The sequence below is a fragment of the Corythoichthys intestinalis genome, chromosome 8 (genome assembly GCF_030265065.1).
Source record: "Corythoichthys intestinalis isolate RoL2023-P3 chromosome 8, ASM3026506v1, whole genome shotgun sequence".
In the NCBI taxonomy this organism is placed as follows: domain Eukaryota; kingdom Metazoa; phylum Chordata; class Actinopteri; order Syngnathiformes; family Syngnathidae; genus Corythoichthys; species Corythoichthys intestinalis.
This window is the reverse complement of record NC_080402.1, coordinates 11,020,500-11,043,852: the sequence shown is the minus strand read 5'-3', so window position 1 is coordinate 11,043,852 and position 23,353 is coordinate 11,020,500. Positions and strand designations below refer to the sequence as shown.

The 23,353-nt window shown below is 39.3% G+C and overlaps 1 protein-coding gene across 2 annotated transcripts in view; it reads left to right on the top strand.

Annotated features, from left to right (window-relative positions):
- dkk2 (dickkopf WNT signaling pathway inhibitor 2) overlaps window positions 1–21,540 on the top strand; it is a 49,163-nt gene extending 27,623 nt beyond the window's left edge. Inside the window, exons 2-4 of one of the 2 annotated variants that reach the window (XM_057844610.1) lie at window positions 6,694–6,844; window positions 7,121–7,255; window positions 15,674–21,540. In XM_057844610.1, coding sequence (XP_057700593.1) covers window positions 6,694–6,844; window positions 7,121–7,255; window positions 15,674–15,924 — 537 coding nt within the window. In that variant the 3' untranslated portion in view covers window positions 15,925–21,540. Of the gene's footprint in view, window positions 1–6,690; window positions 6,845–7,120; window positions 7,256–15,673 lie in introns of both variants that reach the window. The other variant, XM_057844609.1, reaches the window with a different exon arrangement.
- The last annotated feature ends 1,813 nt before the right edge of the window (window positions 21,541–23,353 follow it).

The following is a 23,353-nucleotide window of genomic DNA, read 5'->3' as shown; positions in this document are numbered from 1 at the left end:
GCACTCATTGATGGTGGTAGACTGTCCAAATCTATTTCGAAGGGCCGGCAGTGATGTTTCAGCATCACTGATGGCTGCATTTTGAACAGTCAATTGTTTACTCCTGATAATTACATTTTTTAAAGAAAACTTTCATTTTGTGAATCAGAAGTGTTTATATTCATAGTAGACCAGACATGCGCTGAAAACGAGAAGCTCAAGCAAGCGGTTGAGGAGAAGGAGGTTCGCATCAAAAGGCTGGAAATCCTGGTTGATTATCTCGACCAAGGAAGACGCGCAAATGATCTCATCATCTCTGGATTACAACTGACGCCCAGATCATTTGCCGAGGCCGCTAGCCCACCTGTGGCTCAGCAGGCAATCGCCAAGCTGCAAGAATTTTTGGAATAAATGTGGAACCGCAGGACATCCGTCACTGCTTTCTGCTCCCAGTTGGGGGGAGAGGACCGGCGACGGTGGTCGTGAAGTTGGCAGACCACAAGATGGAGCTCCTTGACTGGACACTTAGCTCTTTGGACAAAATATTTCCTACAATGAGACCTACCATCCCTCCCTACACCAACTTGGAAATCAACCTATCCAGTGAACCTACTCAAATTGTACAATACTGCGAAATGCCATGGCAATCAATGACTTTTGGAAAGATATATGAGTAAAAAAATGGACTATCCAACACTAACATGCTAGACTGTGCGTCCCGGGCTGTTGGGGGACGGGTTTTGATAAACATTTGCTTTTTTCCCGTCCTCCTTTGTCTGTCATCGTCTTTTTCGGGCAAATTATTCCATATTCTATGTCAATGTTTCTCCTTCTTGGCCAAACTATCCCACACACTGTAACTGTCAATGATACTGATGATGATGACAATGACAATAAATTCATTCATTCATTCATTCATTCATTCATGTCCAAAGTCCGGCCTGGGAGCCAAATGCAGCCCGTGGTCAAATTTCATCCGGCCCCCAGCCTCTGTCATAAAATCAATAACGTCTGGCCCACACACAGACTTAATAAATTGGTCAGCAGTAGTGCTACCAGCATATGAAATAGCTTACACATTAAATGCTGCTCCTCATTTACCCACTAAAAGGCAGGAGCACTCTAAGCAACATTACCCCGTGTGACCCTTTACTTCCAATTTTCTAAAATGGCAATAGGCGGAAAACACTCAGGTGATTTGAAGTTCCGCTCTGAGACCCCCAATTTGGCCAACTTTCAAAATTGTCTGATATGCATGTGTGATACATAATTGAAAAGCTTAAAATCTCAATTTTCTGGGGGAAGAAAAATTTTGAACAGGAGGGCATTTAAAAAAAAAAAAAAATTAACAGCAAAACCCTATCTGGATATGAGAATGCCCGAGAGCAGAATTAAAGACGCCATGACTTTAATGAGATATTATGGCGTACTTACCTTGTTTCAATCCAAAAACTCCATGTAGCATGTATCACTGAGTGTCAACACACAGCTGTGAATGGCCACAGCTGGATTTTTGGGGGATTTTATGGGTGAAACATGTTAATATAACAAGGGTCGCGATGCAGAAATTGCCGACATCAAGGAGTGGTCGAGATGTTCTTTTTCATATATTTACCCTTTTAAATGTTGTTTTTCAATTTTTCTTTGTTTGGATCTATTATTTATTGACCATTATATATATATTATATATATATATATATATATATATATATATATATATATATATATATATATATATACAGTGCTGCTCGAAAGTTTGTGAACCCCACAGCGATGGTCAGATTTTTTGTAAAAAAAACTAAAATAACCTTATTAAATGTTAAGTTATACCCAAATCCACAATACTGACATTCCAAATAATGGACTGAAACAAAAGAAATAGTTATATTGTCATTCTTTATTTAACAAAAGTGGTTGATTTAAGAAAAACTCAGATATCATGTGTGCAAAAGTATGTGAACCCTTTCAGTTAATAGGATATTGCGCCTCCTTTTGCAGAGATTTCCTCAACCAAACGGTTTCTGTAGTGACTAATCAGCCTCTCACATCTACTTTGGGGGATTTTTGCCCATTCTTCCTTGCAGAACGCAGTCAGTTGAGAGAGGTTTGATGGGCGTCTGGCATGAACTGCTCGCTTCAGGTCCCGCCACAGCATTTCAATGGGATTTAGGTCAGGACTTTGACTGGGCCAGTCCAGAACACGAATCTTCTTCTTTTTCAGCCATTCCTTGGTTGTATTGCTGGAATGCTTTGGATCATTATCATGTTGCATGATCCACCTTCTGCCAAGCTTTAACTTCAAAACAGATGGCGTCAGGTTATGTTCTAGGATTTGACAATATTCCTCAGAATTCATGATTCCCTGGACTATGTGGAGTTGTCCAGGTCCTGAGGATGAAAAGCAAGCCCAGATCTTGACATTCCCACCTCCATGCTTCACTGTTGGGAGAAGGTTCTTTTGGTGGTATGCAGTGTTGACTTTTCGCCAGACATGGCGGTTTTGGTTGTGACCAAACAGTTCAATTTTGCACCTACATCAGTTGATGAAAACTCTTTTTAATTTAGTCTCGACAACACAACTGTTAAAAAAACAAAAAAAAAACTACTGAATTGATTGATTAGGAAATCAGGTTGAAATAATAGAAAATTCCAAAATGTTGAGGGGGTTCACAAACTTTTGAGCAGCACTGTATATATATATACATATATACACACAAACAGTTGTGGTCAAAAGTTTACATACACTTGTGAATAACATAATGTCATGGCTCTCTTGAGTTTCCAGTTATTTCTACAACTCTGATTTTTCTCTGATAGAGTGATTGGAACAGATACTTCTTTGTCACAAAAAACATTCATGAAGTTTGGTTCTTTTATGACTTTATTATGGGTGAATAGAAAAAAAGTGATCAATACGCTGGGTCAAAAACATACATACAGCAGCGCTAATATTTGGTAACATGTCCCTTGAACATTTTCACTTCAATTAGGCGCTTTTGGTAGCCATCCACAAGCTTCTGGCAAGCTTCTGGTTGAATCTTTGACCATTCTTTTTGACAGAATTGGTGCAGTTCAGTTAAATTTGATGGCTTTCTGACATGGACTTGTTTCTTCAGCATTGTCCACAAGTTCTCAATGGGGTTTAAGTCAGGACTTTGGGAAGGCCATTCGAAAACCTTAATTCTAGCCTGATTTAGCCATTCCATTACCACTTTTGATGTGTGTTTGGGCTCATTGTCCTGTTGGAACACCCAACTGCACCCAAGACCCAATCTTTGGGCTGATGACGTTATCTTGAAGAATTTGAAGGTAATCCTCCTTCTTCATGATCCCATTTACTCTCTGTAAAGCACCAGTTCCATTGGCAGCAAAACAGCCACACAGCATAATACCACCGTGCTTGACGGTTGGCATGGTGTACTTGGGGTTAAAGGCCTCACCTTTTCTCCTCCAAACATATTGCTGAGCATTGTTGCCAAACAGCTCGATTTTTGTTTCGTCTGACCACAGAACTTTCCTCCAGAAGGTCTTATCTTTGTCCATGTGATCAGCAGCAAACTTCAGTCGAGCCTTAAGGTGCCGCTTTTGGAGCAAGGGCTTCCTTCTTGCACGGCAGCCTCTCAGTCCATGGAGATGCAAAACACGCTTGACTGCGGACACTGACACCTGTGTTCCAGCAGCTTCTAATTCTTGGCAGATCTGCTTTTTGGTGATTCTCGGTTGAATCTTCACCCTACTGACCAATTTTCTCTCAGCAGCAGGTGATAGTTTGTGTTTTCTCCCTGATCGTGGCAGTGACAAAACAGTGCCATGCACTTTATACTTACAAACAATTGTTTGCACTGTTGTTCTTGGGACCTGCAGCTGCTTTGAAATGGCTCCAAGTGACTTTCCTGACTTGTTCAAGTCAATGATTCGCTTTTTCAGATCCATGTATGTATATTTTTGACCCAGCAGATTTGATCACTTTTTCTGTTAACCCATAATAAAGCCATAAAAGAACCAAACTTCATGAATGTTTTTTTGTGACAAAGAAGTATCTGTTCCAATCACTCTATCGGAGAAAAATCAGAGTTGTAGAAATAAATGGAAACTCAAGAGAACCATGACATTATGTTCTTCACAAGTGTATGTAAACTTTTGACCACAACTGTATTTATTTACCATAGATCATCCGTTAAAATAACTCAATCTTATTAGCAGAAAGGGCATTTAGAGAGAAAAGTTACGAAATGAAAAGCGAAAAAACAGATTATTTAAAATCTTTGATTTCGCAAAAATCAAGTTCAGTGGTACCTCTACTTATGAAATTAATTGGTTCGGAAAGTAGTTTCTTAACTTGAAAATTCTGTAAGTAGTGACGCATTTTCCATGTAAATGCCCTAACCTTTTCCAAGCCTCCCAAAATTCAGACATAAATCTTATAATGCATAAAAATGCATCAAAACATGAAACAAATACATGTTGCAATTAGATTATTGCACAATAACCCTGAAATCAGAGTTGTCCATAATGTAAAAAAACAAAAACAAAACAAGGATAAAGAATAAAAGTTAATACATTCATGTAAAGCTGTCGAAGCACGAGGGGCAAATGAAGATGCCGCTGGGATACACACATACACATACAGTAGCTGTCCCTCTTAGCCAATTGGATGCCAGGAATGCTAGGTAATGGCAGATCAGCTTCAGTATGTTGCGAGTACTAGCCATAATGTATTTTAGAAAAAAAAAAAAAGGATCCGTTGGGTCAATTTCCAACCATTCCATCTGTAATAAACAACTTCCAAAATCGGAACCACACTCAAAAAAATGAATCAGGCAGGTTGTAAACTTTACGAAAAGACAGTGTGCATTTTCAGCAAGAAAACATCATGTTTCCAAGGTGAGCATGATTGAATCATGCAGTCTCTACATAAACATGAACAGTGAATGAGGAGCTAGATTAGATCATGTTGATGCAACATAATGTTAACATGCCTTTCCAACCAATTGCAATAGTCTCGTCATTTGTCGCGAGACTTAAAAGTAGGGTTGCCAACTCCCTAAAAAAATAAGTGATACCTCATTGGTAGAGCCGGCCAGCCGGCCCAGTAACCGTCACCATTTAATTATTGGAGACACTGGAGACTCCAAGCCGTTTGACCGACCGGCACCGTTTAAATATCAAAATGACTGGAATTCCATTCATTTTTAATGGCAGACATATTCCCTTCATTTTCAATGACAGGAAAACATAGGTGGTTGTGATTTTTGACCACTTACCTTTACAGCCCATTGACATTGAAGTGGCGCTTAATTAACTCAATACCACTGACAGCTATGTGCGTCAATGCCATTGACTATCATGAATGTCGCTACTATTGATGCCAATGTACTGGATTCCATTGAGGCATATATAAATTGATGCCCTTGACGGCCATTTACGTTAAAATTAGGGCTGTCAAACGATTAAAATTTTTAATCGAGTTAATCACAGCTTAGAAATGAATTCATCGTAATTAATCGCAATTCAAAACTTTTCTAAAATATGCTATATTTTTCTGTAAATTATTGTTGGAATGGAAAGATAAGACAAGACGGATATATACAGTCAACATACTGTACATAAATACTGTATTTATTATAACAATAAAGCCACAAGATGGCATTAACATTATTAACATTCTTTCTGTGAAAGAGATCCACGGATAGATTGTTAAAGGATAAATGTGAGTGTATATATTGTGACTAAATATTGCCATGTAGTGTATTTGTGGAGCTTTCAGTAAAAGATAATGTAGTGACAAAACTGTTCTGCTTGGGATCACGAAAGGCTCGCTCGCGGGAACCGGGCAAGGGAGGATGATGACTAATCTTCTGAAGCGGCTACAGCAGACATGGGCCTCCATGATACCCCCGACCATCCCTCCCTACACCAACTTGGACATCAACTGATACAATGAACCCACTCAAATTGACAATATGTGAAATTCCATGGCAATCAATGACTTTTGAATGATATGTGAGTAAAAAAAAAGGAAAAAATAAATTAATTAATTAAAAAAAAGGATAATAACTGGACTGTAACACAAACATGCTTGACTGTGCGTGCGTCCCGGGCTGTTGGGGGACGGGTACCGATAAGCATTTGCTTTTTCCCGTCTTTCCTTTGTCTGTCATCGTCTTTCTTTCTTTCGGGCAAATTCCACACTCTGAAACTGTCAATGATTATGATGATGATGACAATTACAATACATTTATTCATTCATTCATTCATTTATTCAATATTTTAACGTGATTAATTTAAAAAATTAATTACCGCCCGTTAACGCGATAAATTTCACAGCCCTAGTTGTGCCTTATGTTGGTTCAACATCTGTGCGTTATGTTAAAAGAACACAATTGCTTAATACTGAAGGAAAGCAATTTAATCAGGTGCAAATTATGTATTTCTTTATTGTCGGTTCAACATGTATTTTGGGGTGAACATGAGTGCCTTATGTTGGCTCAACAAGAGTGCGTTACGTTCGCGCAACATAAGTGCCTAATGTTGGCGAGACATGTGTGCTTTATGTTAAAAGGACACCAGTGCTAAATGCTGAAGGAAAGCGGTTTTATCAGGTGCAAATTCTTTCCATAATTTTTTTATGTCAGTTCAACACCCCATTTTTTTGAGTGTATTTGAATCACGCGATGATCAAAGTAAGTGAACGCACGTGTTTTACTTCAGCAGGTGTATCCGTGCAGCAACGACAAGGAGTGCAGCGTGGGAAGTTACTGCCACACCCCCCAGCAGCCGCCCTCGCGCTGCCTCGCCTGCCGCAGGAGGAAGAAGCGCTGCCACCGGGACGCCATGTGCTGCCCTGGCAACCGTTGCCATAACTGTAAGACAAAAACACTGGATTGCTGTATGCTTATCAAAGTAGAGGATGAGTTCCAGGCCCACCTGCTGGAAATATGCAGACCATTTTTTAACTTTGTTCACTTTTGTTTCTGTATTTCTAACTTCGGCCCATTAAATAGCACATGTAAAAATCATCACTGACATCTATTGCTCTTAATGGTAGACAATGACTTATGGACAATGTTCTGTAGCAAGATTACGCTTAGTGACGCACTGATCTGCAAACTAATTACCTCTCTCGTTTGCAAATTTTCAGTTATTTGCACGGCTATCTCTGAGAGTGTGATCTCACCTCACATCTCCGCCTTGGACAAACACAGCAAGCTCTCCTACAAAGACCAGAGCTGGAGGAAAAGCACAGGGAAAACACATACCAAGCATTTTCTAAAAGGTAAAAATCTAAAAGTCAAAATTGGGTCATTGAATCTAGTTATCACAGAGCTCATTATACAGTATATTTTTTGACTAACTAAACAGCCCAAAAGCACTATAGTAAAGTATTTTATTGAAAGTTTAAGCAGATTGAAATTGATCAGCATGTACAGTGGGGTAAATAAGTATTTAGTCAAGCACTAATTGTGCAAGTTTTCCTACTTGAAAATATTAGAGAGGCCTGTAATTGTCAACATGGGTAAACCTCAAGCATGAGGACAGAATGTGAAAAATAAACCAAGAAAATCACATTGTTTGATTTTTAAAGAATTTATTTGCAAATCATGGTGGAAAATAAGTATTTGGTCAATACCAAAAGTTCATCTCAGTACTTTGTTATGTACCATTTGTTGGCAATAACGGAGGCCAAATGTTTTGTGTAACTCTTCACAAGCTTTTCACACACTGTTGCTCCTCTAGAGCAGTGATGTTTTGGGGCTGTCGTTGAGCAACACGGACTTTCAACTCCCTCCACAGATTTTCTTTGGGGTTGAGATATGGAGACTGGCTAGGCCACTCCAGGACCTTGAAATGCTTCTTACGAAGCCCATCGTTTGTTGCCCTGGCTGTGTGTTTGGGATCATTGTCATGCTGAAAGACCCAGCCACGTCTCATCTTCAATGCCCTTGCTGATGGAAGGAGATTTTCACCCAAAATCTCTCGATACATGTCCCCATTCATTCTTTCCTTTACACAGATCAGTCATCCTGGTCCCTTTGCAGAAAAACAGCCGCAAAGCATGATGTTTTCACCCCCATGCTTCACAGTGGGTATGGTGTTCTTCCGATGCAATTCAGTATTCTTTCTCCAAACACGAGAACCTGTGTTTCTACCAAAACGTTCTATTTTGGTTTCATCTGACCATAACACATTCGCCCAGTCTTCTTCTGGATCATCTAAATGCTCTCTAGCGAACCGCAGACGGGCCTGGATGTGTACTGGCTTCAGCAGGGGGACACGTCTGGCAGTGCAGGATTTGAGTCCCTGGCGGCGCATTAAGTTACTGATAGTAGCCTTTGTTACTGTGGTCCCAGCTCTCTGTAGGTGATTCACTAGGTCCCCCCATGTGGTTCAGGGATTTTTGCTCACCGTTCTTGTTATCATTTTGACGCCACGGGGTGAGATCTTGCATGGAGCCCCAGATCGAGGGAGATTATCAGTGGTCTTGTAGGTCTTCCATTTTCTAATAATTGCTCCCACAGTTGATTTCTTTACACCAAGGGCGTATGTTTGGTCTCAACTTTGGTAGGGATGATATTACCGTAATGCAAACAATGATCCAAATAAGGGTAGACTAGCTTCACTTTGTTGTTCCTTGTGGAGGCTGGCCTGACCGCAGTAGTTTTGACGGTTAGCAAGTTTAATGTTATACTAACTGTTGCTGCATTAGTGGTGTTTCCCCAACCTCCACCACATTGACGTCTTTTTACATGGCTTACAGTGGCTGTCGCTGGCCGAAAAAAAAACCTTCTAATATCCCTCCTCTCTGAAGTGGGTGGCATGTTGTCGACATGAATCTGTCGGGTTGTGTGAGTATGTCTGTGTGTGTGTCTTTGTGGTGGGACGGGGGGCTTCAAGTCATCAGCCAATCAAACGTTCGTTTGAAGGGGGAAAAAAATTGATCTGCACGTTCAGCAAGTGAAAAGGGATATATGTAAGTCTGTACATAATGAAAATAATTCACTTGATAATGGTAATTATTCTATCCTTACAACACATGGTAAGACAATCTAAATCACCTCTACATTTGAACTCTTTATATAATGTAATAAGGTTGCTTAAAAGTTGGTGGGGACAATTTGAGCATCCTGAAAAGTTGCTAGTGTTATGTCCAGTGTTGTTAATCTTACTGAAAAAAAGTAATTAATTATAGTTACAAATTACTTCTCCCAAAAAGTAATTGTGTTAGTAACTCAATTACCTGAATGTAAGAGTAATTAGTTACTTGGCAAAGTAATTGGTGATAATTACTTTTTTTTTCCCCCTCAAAAAAAAAAAAAAAAAAAAAAAAAAAACATTGGCCACACTATGTGAAGTTTTTTGTGAAGGTTTTTGGTACAATTGGCCCGAGCCCAATTCTTTACCCAAATTTACCCCTTTACCCTGAATCAACTGTTAAAAGTTGTTAAAATTGCTCCCATTATTGCATTTGTTCCCTTCTCTCTACTTTCGACATATGAAAGTTTTAAAACTGTTTCATCATTTAAAGATAGATTCAAGTCAAGATTTTGCCGATTTAGAAGTATTTTAGATAAAAAGTTACTTAGGTTCGCTAGGAAGGTTCTCTACAACAGAGCCGTCCTAAAAAGTCTACTGCTTTAAGATGGCAGCTGTCTACTAGCGCATTTAGTGCCATGCAGTGTTGTTAATTTTACTTTAAAAAAGTAATTCATTACAGTTACAAATTACTTCTCCCAAAAAGTAATTGCGTTAGTAACTCAGTTACCTGAATGTAAGAGTAATTAGTTACTTGGCAAAGTAACTAGTGATATTTTTTTTTTCTCAAAAAAAAACAAAAAAAAAAACACAGGTCACACAATGTGAAGCTTAAAGGGTTTGGGGGACAATTGGCCCTAGCCCAATTCTTTGAGAGAATTCTTTACCCTCCACTTAACTAGACACAAGGGTATTGCGATAACTAGCTAGTAACCTTTGCTATGTGTGGAAGTCATTTAAAGTTGTGAATCAATCGTTAAAGTTGTTAAAATTTCTCCCGTTATTGCATTAGTTCCCTTCTGTCTACTTTAAACATGTGTAAGTTTTAAAACTGTTTCATCATTTAAAGATAGATTTAAGTTAAGATTTTTCCGATTTAGGAGCATTTTAGATTAAAAAAAAATTACTTAGGTTCGCTAGGAAGGATCTCTACATCAGGGCGTTCCTAAGTTCCTGAGAGGTCAACTGCTTTAAGATGGCGGCTGTTTACAAACGCATGTAGTCCTTAAAACATGTTGGCAATGCAGCAGTGTCTGTCATTTGCATCTAGTTCTATAATATGATATCTACCGTGTCATGTGGGCGTAGTTTGTCGGCTATGGCTGCAGTCAGGTATTATTGAAGCCACCTAGCATCGCGGTTGCAACGGCGTCTTCCCCACTCCTGCTCTGCTCTCGTCCCCGTGAGTCCGTTTCTCTCAGACTTTTTTTTATTTAACCAACTTAGTAACGCATAGTAACGCACGCCTTTCCCGCCTCAGTAACGGTAACGGCGTTGCCAAGATGAGAAAAGTAATTAATTAGATTACTCATTACTGAAAAAAATAACGCCGTTAGTAACGCCGTTATATTGTAACGCCGTTATTAACAACACTGGTTATGTCCCTACCGACCCTATGCAAACCTATGCCCTTGGTTTACACCAAGCATTTTACCTATTGCAGATTCAGTCTTCCCACCCTGGTGCAGGTCTACAATTTTGTCTCTGGTGTCCTTCGACAGCTCTTTGGTCTTGACCATAGCGGAGTTTGGAGTGTGACTGACTGAGTTGTGGACAGGTGGCAGACCGATAATGAGTTAAAACAGGTGCCATTAATACAGGTAACGAGTGGAGCCTCGTTATACCTCGTTAGAACAAGTTAGACCTCTTTGACAGCCAGAAATCTTGCTTGTTTGTAGGTAACTTAGTACTTATTTTCCACTCTAATTTGGAAATAAATTCTTTAAAAATCAAACAATGTGATTTTCTGTTTTGGTTTTTTCCACATTGTCTCTCACGGTTGAGGTTTACCCATGTTGACAATTACAGGCCTCTCTAATTTTTTCAAGAAGAAGAACTTGCAAAATTGGTGGTTGACTAAATACTTATTTGCCCCACTGTACTTTGAACACAGTAGTCTGCTGCTGTCAGGATACTTTGACAATTATTATTATCTTATCTTGTTAATTTTCAGTTATTTGGACCAGAAGGTTAGACAAAAACCTTGGGCTTTTAGGCATATGCTGCTTGTGTCCAAAGACAATGGCATTGGTCTGATCACATGTACTGCATTTATAGGATATTTTTATCAAGGTAAACCTAGGTTTGATGCCATCGGCATCTACATTCCTCAGTTTATCAGGGGAAACAAGGGCACGTTTTTGTTGGCTGGTCAATCCTATCTCTACATATAAACCAGGCATGTCCAAAGTCCGGCCCGGGGGCCAAATGCGGCCCGCGGTCAAATTTTATCCGGCCCCCAGCCTCTGTCATAAAATCAATAATGTCTGGCCCGCACACAGACCTAATGAAGTGGTCAGCAGTACTGCTACCAGCATATGAAGTTCCTTCCACACTAAATGCTTCTCCTCATTTACCCACTAAAAGACAGCAGTACTCTAAGCAACATTGCCCCGTGTGACCCTTTACTCCCAATTTTCTAAAATGGCGAGAATCAACAAAAAAAACAAAGTTGACTGCGACAGCCGACGATTCAAGGGTAGATGGAAATTCGAATATTTCTTCACGAATACACGCAACAACTGTGTCTGCCTCATTTGCAAAGAAACAGTCGCTGTTTTTAAAGAGTTCAATGTGAGGCGATATTACCAAACAAGACACACTGACACGTACGACAAGATAACAGGGGAGATACGTAGCGAGAAATTGAAGCAACTTGAAGTTAGTTTAATTTTACAGCAGCAGTATTTCGCAAGAGCCCGAGAGATGAAAGCGAGCGCCACAAAGGCTAGTTGCGAGATTGTTGAAATTATTAATTTAAAAAAATAATAACGCAAATGTGACACACAGAATGGCTAAAATTTGCTTAAATATATTGTTCTACATGAAGGACGTCAGTCAAAGTCGGCCCCCCACATTTTTACCACTCCAAATCTGGCCCCCTTTGCAAAAAGTTTGGACACCCCTGATATAAACCATACAGAATAGACATTCTTCTAGAGAAGATTGAAGAGTCTGTTCATAGAGAATATATTTCACTTGCCAAACAAGAGACAGAAGGAGTACCCCCCCATAGATTTCACTACCAGTTGACGAGAAACGAGGCGCGGGGCCGCTACGTAGGTAGCCTATTTTCTTTCGTTTTCTTGTTTTTGTTTTTTGTTTTTAACCTGTCCTGTTCAGCTGCCTGACACAGAGAATGGAAATCTGAGTCTCTGATTGATCTGAACCGTTTAAATGTATCACATGGGAGTATGACATACATCCAGTGTGATCATTCAACATACCTTGTTTATTAGGAGAAAGCAGCGAACAGGAAGGGGTTTTGGGAGAACAAAAGAAAAGAAAAGAAGGCGAGAGAGAGAGACAGAAAAAGCACAGACAACAACAAGAAAAACATTAAACTTCTACTTAAACTATGAATATGTTGGAGCTATCGTTAGCTAGTTGTATTTCTGGTTGACAACATGTGGGGGACCTGATAACCTAGGAAAGAAGGGTGGGGTCTGAGAGATAAGTGATTGGGAGGGGTGAAGTGCACCTACATCAGCCATGTGGTCAAGAACCAAGTATTTGTGTGAATCCCTTGCGAGTATTAGCAGTGGCGCCTCCAGAAATTTTTCATAGGGGTGGCCAGATGGGGCCACTTAAAATCTTGGGGTGGCACACCAAAACTAAAAGCCATAATTTCAGGTTTTCATTATATTATTGCAGTAAAAAGGTCAGGGGAAAACAAGGACACGGCTACTGATATACTTTGGTGTATTGTGTAATATTTGATGTAACTAATGATTTAATGTGCATAGTCCGTAACTGTCCAGTCAACATTTTGAGTTCCACAACAATTCTGTTTTATTGTGTTATGACTATATTAGGCATAAGGTGTACATTTAAATAGGGCTGTCAAACGATTACAATTTTTAATCGAGTTAAACACTGCTTAAAAATTCATTAATCGTAATTAATCGCAATTCAAACCATCCCTAAAATGTGCCATATTTTTCTGTAAATTATTGTTGGAATGGAAAGATAAGACAAGACGGATATATACATTCAACATACTGTACATAAGTACTGTATTTGTTTATTATAACAATAAATCCACAAGATGGCATTAACATTATTAACATTCTTTCTGTGAAAGGGATCCACGGATAGAAAGACTTGTAATTCTTAAAGGATAAATGTGAGTTTGTATATTATGACTAAATATTGCCACCTAGTGTATTTGTTGAGCTTTCAGTAAATGATACTGTAGCGACTTAACTGTTCTGCCCAAATGCATGATGGGAAGTGGTGCAACCATGACTGTGTGTGGTGGCTGCAAATGCTATATCTGCGTTGGATACACTACAGGGTGTTAAGAAAAAGATCAACTCGTGTCATTCTTCCCCACGTCGCATCCAACAATATTTATAGTTGCTGTGGGAGGGATGACAAAGCTTTTGCCAATTAAAAGCACGGCCACAATGAATGCTTGTATCTACTCCACTCACTTGACACTGCCTCTTATCTCTGTATAGAAGTAAAACGACGCCATTGTAGGCTGTTTGCGGCAATGCGTGAATGAGTCGTACTGCGAATGCATTAATTGCGATAAATATTTTCACGTGATTAATTTAAAAAAATCAATTACCGCCCGTTAATGTGATAATTTTGACAGCCCTACATTTAACAAAACAAAATAAATGCATTCATTTGGGATGAAATGCGTAACTGATGCTACAACAATCTAACGATATACTGGCAAGCGGGGTGGCCAGTGGGGTGGCCAACAAATTTATAGGGGTGGCCGTGGCCACCCCCTGGAGGCGCCACTGAGTATTAATATGTTGGCATCCTATTCTATGCTGTCTCATCGCTAATCCTGACACCGAGGTTTCCTACTTCAGTGTCTAATTTCACCTAGTCATGCGTGAGTCCCATCTAACATGTGACAGACGAGTTGAGATGCCACATGGGTGCCCCAAGGCCCCAAAGAGTGGATTTTGGGGGTGTTGGAGGAGTGTCAGAGACATCTCCTTGCCACTCCCTGCAGCTGGCTTGTGAGCTAGGCCCCCAAGGGACTATGTATGGCAGGGCATTCCAATTCCCTGAGTCAAACTTGGAGGTTCTACTCTCCTACTTTACCCCAGGCTCCATCTTTCCTCCGGAGCCAGAGCCAGAAGCTGCCTCGCTCTGCTTCCTCTGCCAGGTCCTTCAAGGCTTTACTCAGTTTTGATCATGTGATTCCGAGTGACACCATGAGCCGCTGAGTGGAGGTTTCTATGAAGCCTCTGCACACAACCTCTGCTGGTATCACTGTTGCCTTCTACCCTGCTTGACGGCATGCAGCAGTCAAGTCGACATATTTCTCCTTTCACTTGAAAGTGGCGTCCATCCCCTCTTCACAGGGAGCTGTTAGCTCCATTATAATGAATGTCCTTATGACAGACCAGAGGACATTGTCCGGTCGAAGGGAGGTGGATGTAATGGTGTCATTTTGTCATTTTCAAAGTATCGGAATCGGCAAAAAAATATCGGACATGCCTTTTTTTCAATATATATATATATATTTTTTAATTAAATTGTTTTCTAATTGTATTTAACATTACAGACATAATGTGTTACACTCTTCCAGAGTCTTTAGTTTAAGCTTAAGGTAGGGTTATCAAATGAATCGCGTTAATGGCGAGATTTAATATTTATTACATTTATCACGTTACAATATCTAACGCAATTAATGCATGCGCTGCACGACCCACTCACGCATTGTCGCGTTCAATCTATAATGCCGCCATTTTACCCATACTGTATATAGAGCTAAAAGGCAGCGTAAAATGAGTAGAGAGAATTTTGGCAGCTTTTGGAGCCTTTTTTTAAATGGCTAAAGCCTTAGAATCCCTCTCCCAATGATTAGAATAATCGTGGGAAGCTATGTGGGGAAGAAAGGTAGTAGTTGATCTTTTTCTTAACACCCTATGTTATTTCCCAACGCAGAGAAGATATATCAATTGGTAGCACGACGCACAGTCATGGTTGTACTTCCCATCATGCATTTGGACAGAAGTTAAATGGCTACAGTATCATTTACTGAAAGCTCAACAAATACACTAGATGGCAATATTTAGTCACAATATACAAAGTCACATTTATCCTTTAAGAATTACAAGTCTTTCTATCCGTGGATCCCTCTCACAGAAAGAATGGTAATAATGTAAATGCCATCTTGAGGATTTATTGTCATAATAAACAAATACAGTACTTATGTACTGTATGTTGAATGTATATATTCGTCCGAGTTTTATTCAATTTTTTATTAATGCATTGCCAAAATGTATATGATCGGGAAAAATGATCGGGAATGATTGGAATTAAATCGGGAGCAAAAAAAAGCAATCGGATCGGGAAATATCGGGATCGTCAGATACTCAAACTAAAACGATCGGATCGGGAGCAAAAAAACATGATCGGAACAACCCTACTTAGAATACCATTCACACAGTGTCATCTTCTCTTCCAGGCCATGAAGGTGACCCTTGCTTGCGTACTTCAGACTGTTCCGCGGGTTACTGCTGTGCCCGCCACTTCTGGACCAAAATCTGTAAGCCGGTGCTGCGACTGGGCGAGGTCTGCACCAAGCAGCGGAAGAAAGGCTCACACAACCTAGAGATCTTCCAGCGCTGCGACTGCGCTAAAGGCCTCTCGTGCAAGGTGTGGAAAGACACGACCTCATCGTCCAAGTCCAGACTGCACATGTGCCAGAAGATCTGAAGGATACAACAGCCATAGTGGGCAATTCGATCTGCCCGGGAAACATACTTTCTTTTGCTGAGAAATGAAGTGAAAATATAGACACGATTGTGTGGGCGTTACTTCACGTGGATGACATTCAGGGACGGAGACCTTCCGGGCGGATTATCATTAATATGAACACCCGGTGCATTCCTCACTATGCTGGGAATCCCATTTGCGCTAAAGTCCTCATCATTACCCGGGAAGAGTTTTCCATGATGATTAACATTCAAAAGCCGTACGTCGGTCGAGTTAGCACTGTAAACAATTTTAAAAAGATTGGCCTTTTGGCAGAACAGACTAGCAGTGCCGTCATGAAATTGCATGAAAATATCACATCACCTCTGCCTCTTCCTCCTTTTTCACAAATCACATCGTAATCGTTCTCTGTTCGTGTGACGTTGTGTAAAACTGAAAACATTAACGACTACAGCTCGACACAGACTCTAAATACAGTTGTAAAGCAACAGAAACTGTGGTATAATTACCAAGTACTGTTTGCTATACAGGCTGAAGCTGTGACAAAGAGCCCGCATGACCTCTACCGGCTACAAATTCTAACGTATAGGCAAATATAAGTGTGCAATTCAATAATCGGCCACTAGTTTCATAGTGATTCGTCCACGAAATATGCAGGAATACATAAAAAAGGATCATGTACACACCCTCAACAACAATAACAACAACATAAGAAGTGACTTGACTGGTCTAATTGACATTTTATTTTAACCCTTCTGTTACAATGACGCGTCAAAATGACCCGTTTTAAATTTTAACATGGCTTTCATTTGGATGTTTACTCACGCAGGTTTAATTTACCTGCTTTTTTCCCTATTTTAAAAAGTCTAATTTTTATTTATGAAACATTTTAACACATATTTTGCAATGAAATTATTAGTGGGGTTATTTTATATTAGGATATTTAGTCATACAGATAAAAATGACTCATCTTTTTGTAAAAAAAAAAAAAAAAGTGTATTAAACGTGTTCAGCTTGGCTTCATGAAGGTTAGTGGCACTTGTTTATAATTAGATTAGCAGGGGGTGCTGAGGATCGTTTTTAGTGTTACCCATCCAAAAACAGCCGTTTTGGTCCAAATTTGTCATGCTTGCGCGTTTTCTCCATACAAGGCAGTACACACGCATGCTGGATAGTTTACATACTACTACTAGGCTACTACAAAGACAGCATTCTATTTAATCTACAGTGTGTGTTGGAGTTTTTATACTGGAAATAAAAGCGCCTATGTATTGTAATGTAAATCTCCGCAGCTAGTTGGCGCGATGGCAAACACATTTGAAAACATAAAGATCCAATAAGCTTGAGTTTAACACCCACTTTTCACAACACTAAAATAAATTGCACACCAGTATCCAATGGCTCGCTGTATGGCGTTAGAAATAACATACAAAAATATGGCTACATATTGAAGACAAAGGTTGATAGAACTATCATCGTAATCTTCATTTTCAACCTCGAATTGAATTTTAGAAAATTTCGCAGTTTTTGTAAAGAAAAAAATCGCTAATGTGTGTTAGCACCTCCTCTGTCGACAGTTGACTTTTCCGTTCCAATAGCGCCTGATTCAACGTGACCCGGTAATAAGCAAGGTGTCAGGTGGTTACCATGTTATTAACAAAAAAACATATTTTTCAACATATAGTATATATTTAATCCCTCAAATTATATACGCTATTGTTTCAATATGTTTTATTTATTTAACTATTTTGAACCAAAAAAAAAAAAAATCCTACCAAAACGTTTGTTTTTTTTCTCCCCAACACCAGGGATTGCTGCAGCCCCCCACTTCCCGCGCCACTGGGTTAAAGTTTTAAAAATTTAGTTTGTGACACGTTTAACTCTCATTGCCATTGATAGCGATAGACGTCCGATCCATTATGACTGGGAACGAATGTTCACTTGCCCCCTTCACAGTAAAAAATGGATTGGACGTCTATTGCCATCAATAGCAGCCAATTAGTCTGAGCTTAATTTTTTAAATAATTTTTCGACATGGGTCGAACTGACCCGGCAAAACTAGGGTAACAGAGGGGTTAATAATAGTGTACCACAGTTAATCTAAATGAGTTTGTCACTAGTAGACGTCCAATCCATTTGAAGTGGGAGGGTGAAAGGTTTGTTCATTCGCTGCCAACTCTCCCACTTCAAATGGATTGGGCGTCTGTCACTCTCAATGGCAGTTATAAGGTTGTATATTCAAATGCCGGCATTTTGCATGACTTCCCCGTGATTTCGTGGATTGTATAGATGCATGTTGACAAGCCACAAATATTCTGGGATTATGTCCTTTAGCTTGCTAAATTCCAGTCTCAAATTTTTGGCTGAACCCATTGTGGTCACAGAACTGTACACTGTCCCTACTGTGAAATATGTTCTGTTATGTTCTGGTTTACTTGATCTGACACAGAATCTGTGCAGGGTACAATGAAATCTTAAAACTATCAGCGATTTCCTCAAAACCATTGACTTCACTATAAATTGACAAGACAGCTCCCACAGACAGTGCGTCACGCCTTCCCGTAGGGGGCCGACCCAGGCAGAACGTTGAGTTGGCTATCACTGTGATAAACTCAAACATACGCTGCGCTCTAACACCGGATTAAGGTGGAAATTGGACGAAGGTTTTAGTGCATACAAGCAGGCAGGAGTCTCTCAAGACTGATTTGGTCAAGGATTCAAGATAATTGTTATATTAAATAGCACCATGCATGCACTTTGAAACGTGAAAAAAATCAATGAATAACATTAGCGTAATTTTGGCTTGAAATATTTACGTAAAATGAATGATAACTGCCCGTTTTTTTGCTATTAACCAAGAATCTAGACTTTTTTGCATTCATATCTGCGATTTAAGCATTTATTTACAAGAATTTTCAACTTGAAAGCTCTTTGTTCCATGATGGCCGCCATGTCGGATTACTCAATACCGCAACTTTTGCTCGAAATATTTACGTAAAATGAACGATAACTGCCCCTTTTTTGCTTTTAACCATGAATCTAGATTGTTTTACGTTCATATCTATAGAAGTTCCACAATTTAAGCATTTATTTACAAGAATTTTCAACTTAAAAAGCTCTTTGTTTCATGATGGCCGCCATGTTGGATTACTCAATACCGTAACTTTTGCTCGAAATATTTACGTAAAATGAACGATAACTGCCCCTTTTTTGCTTTTAACCAAGAATCTAGATTGTTTTACGTTCATATCTATAGAAGTTCCACAATTGAAGCATTTATTTACACGAATTTTCAACTTAAAAAGCTTTTCGTTTCGTGATGGCCGCCATGTCGGATAACACAATACCGTAACTTTTGTTTGAAATACAGTATTTATGTAAAAGTAACAATAACTGCCTGTTTTTTGCTTTAAACCAAGAATCTACGCTGTTTTAGGTTCACATATATAGAAATTCCGCGATTTAAGGATTTATTTACGAGAATTTTCAACTTAAAAAGCTCTTTGCTCGGTGACGGCCGCTATGTTGGATTACACAATACCACAACTTTTGCTCGAAATATTTACGTAAAATGAATGATAACTTCCCCTTTTTTGCTTTTAACCAAGAATGTAGATTGTTTTACATTCATATCTATTGAAATTCCGTAATTTAAGCATTTATTTACAAGAATTTTCGACTTAAAAAGCTCTTTGTTTCGTGATGGCCGCCATGTCGGATTACACAATACCGTAACTTTTGCTTGAAATACAGTATTTACGTAAAATGAACAATAACTACCTGTTTTTTGCTTTTACCCAAGAATCTAGACTGGTTTACATTCACACATATATAGAAATTCCGCGATATAAGCATTTATTCATAAGAATTTTGGACCTAAAAAGCTTTTTGTTTCATGACAACCGCTATATTGGATTACACAATACTGCAACTTTTGCTCGAAATCTTTACGTAAAATGAATGATAACTGCCCGTTTTTACTTTTAACCAAGAATCTAGACTGTTTTACGTTCATATCTATAGAAATTCCGCAATTTCAGCATTTATTTACAAGAATTTTCAACTTAAAAAGCTTTTTGTTTCGTGACAGCCGCCATGTTGGATTACACAATACCGTAACTTTTGCTTGAAATACTTACGTAAAATGAACGATAACTGCCCGTTTTTTGCTTTTAACCAATAATCTAGACTGTTTTACGTTCACATCTATAGAAATTCTGCAATTTAAGCATTTATTTGCAAGAATTTTCAACTTAAAAAGCTCTTTGTTTTGTGACGGCCGCCATGTTGGATTACACAATGCTGTAACTTTGTCTTGAAATACAGTTTTTATAGAAAATGAACAATAACTGCCCGTTTTTTGCTTTTAACCAAGAATCTAGACTGTTTTACGTTCACATACATAGAAATTCCGCGATTTAAGCATTTATTTACAAGAATTTTTTACCTAAAAAGCTTTTTGTTTCCTGACAGCCGCCATGTTGGATTTTATATCCCAACACATGACATTTAATTTCTATTTCTGGCAAAAACTTATACATGTTAAATATTGCTATTGATCCTGAAAATATAGGTGATTATCTCTGCATTTGTGTTTTTTGTGTGTATAGCGTAAAATCTGAGAATTTTATGGCCATTTTCAGTTTTGTTATACTTATATAAATAATAATTAATCAGGATTTTAAAATGGAAGGACTTTGGATTTTTTTGATGACACTGCTCATGGAGACATAGATGCCTAAGGGAGGTGCATGTTTTTGTTTTAAGTCTCTAGTGGCTTTGGTTTTGAAAATATTTCAATTTTAAGTTTTTGAAAACAGGCCCCCTACGGATCGGCCCCACATCTCGTTTCCCGTCAACTGATAGTGAAGTCTATGCTCAAAACGTACAAGAATACATGAAGTTAAGGATAGCATCACTTTGTTCAGGCCTAAAAAATAGCTACATTTCCGAAAGAATTTGTTTACAAAGAATCTGCTTACAAATTTGGGGATGTCGTGTAAAGCTTCCAAACCAGTACTAATCATCTATTGACCACAAGTATTCCGTCCATTGTTGGGATCATTTGTAAATGTAATATGACAGTTGTGTCTACGGCTCGAGTTCTGTTATCCCGCTGATTGAAGGCTATGACGGGTATTGTTGTCTTTTTCTTTTCAAAGCCAGCTGGGTCATATTATGCCAGAAGATTGATTAGAATGACTGCAAGTGTGTGTCAGTTTGTTTACGCTGATGGCAGTACCCCAACCCCAAAACAGTAGTTCACATATTATCTCCCTTTGTTCTGCCACTTCATTTGTAACCATTTCAAAAATAGATACAAGCGCTTATGTTGTAAATAGAGTGGAGGCAACAGTGACGTATTTAAGAAACAATGTATATCATGTACATATAATGAACTATAAAGCCTAAACGCTACAAATAATTTAGGTGAGAAGAGTGAAGGGACCAAATGCAAGCCGTAGAGTAGTCAATATCTTAGATTGTGCATCACAAAGAACACAAATACTTTGTGTAAATGCTATGTATATGATGTTATAAGTTTAATGTGAATAATGCCTATTGATTTATTTTGCATATTTACAGCCATGAACAAATAAAAGAATGTATTTTGTATTAAGAGTCTATTATTTTGCACTACATTGTACACTGCTAGCCAAAAGTATTGGTAGATAATCATAGAGATAATGCTAAATTTCTCCCAGAAAATGATTGCAATTACAAATGCTTTGGTAGTAATATCTTCATTTCTTTAGCTTGCAATGAAAAAACACAAAATAGAATGAAAAAAACATAAAGCTCCAAAAATGAGCCGCAAAAAAAGTATTGGTACCCTCAGCCTAATACTTGGTAGCATAACCTTTAGACAAAATAACTGCAAACAAACGTTTACGGTGTCCATCAGTGAGTTTCTTACAATGCTCTGCAGGAATTGTAGACCATTCTTCTTTGGCTAACTGCTCCAGGTCTCTGAGATTTGAAGGGTACCTTCTCCAAACTGCCATTTTCAGATCTTTCCACAGGTGTTCTATGGCAGGGATCCCCAACCACCGGGCCGGGGACCGGTGCCGGTCCTTGGCGCATCTGCTAACGGGCTGCAGAGAAATAACAAATAATTTATTAACGACCACAATCTGGCCTGTGCCTCTTGCTCCAAGATCTACTTTTTAAGGAGAAAACATCCCGCAAGCTACCTTAACAGCTTGGACGGAGGGGCTCCAAAAAAAACAAAAAAACAAACATGGATATTTTTTAATGCATTGCGATTAATTGGTCGATCACGATCGACGTAATGGGCACCCCTGCTCTTGACTAATCCGAGTAGAGATTTGTGTACGTTGCCTTCAAGTGGTCGGCCGCCATTACTGGAGTGTTTGCACACCTATAGAGGCCCAGTATCAATGTAAACAGTAACGTTAGCTGCTATCTGATTTGGACAGCTTTTTTACGGAGGAAACACCTCCTGCTGAGCCAGAAGAGGAGCCAACAAGCAAGAATATTCTGCACAATATGTGGCTAAATGCTAGCAAATGAGGCAACAGAAGCGAATGCACTGAGAGTATCAAAACTCCTGGTGAACCGTATTCCTAAAGCCAAGCAAGAAGCCTTTCATGACTGGAGAAGAACTCATTATGCCTGCGACCAAGGATATTTTCCATCAAGTTTTAGGAGAGGCCGCAGTTAAAAAAGGTTTAATCAGCGTAGGGTGAGTTATACACTCACCAGCCACTTTATTAAGTACACCTGTCCAACTGCTCGTCAACACTTAATTTCTACACAATCTCAGTGCATTTAGGCATGTAGACATGGTTTAAGACAATCTGCTGCAGTTCAAACCGAGCATCAGTATGGGGAAGAAAGGTGATTTGAGTGACTTAGAACGTGGCATGGTTGTTGGTGCCAGAAGTGCTGGTCTGAGTATTTCAGAAACTGCTGATCTACTGGGATTTTCACCCACAACCATCTCTAGGGTTTACAGAGAATGGTCCGAAAAAGAATGAATATCCAGTGAGCGGCAGTTCTGTGGGCGGAAATGCCTTGTTAATGCCAGAGGTCAGAGGAGAATGGCCAGACTGGTTCGAGCTGATAGAAAGGCAACAGTCACTCAAATAACCACCTGTTACAACCAAGGTAGACAGAAGAGCATCTCTGAACGCACAGTACGTCAAACTTTGAGGCAGATGGGCTACAGCAGCAGAAGACCACGTCGGGTGCCACTCCTTTCAGCTAAGAACAGGAAACTGAGGCTACAATTTACACAACCTCATCGAAATTGGACAATAGAAGATAGGAAAAACGTTGCCTGGTCTGATGAGTCTCGATTTCTGCTGTGACATTCGGATGGTAGGGTCAGAATTTGGCGTCAACAACATGAAAGCATGGATCCATCCTGCCTTGTATCAACGTGTCAGGCTGGTGGTGGTGGTGT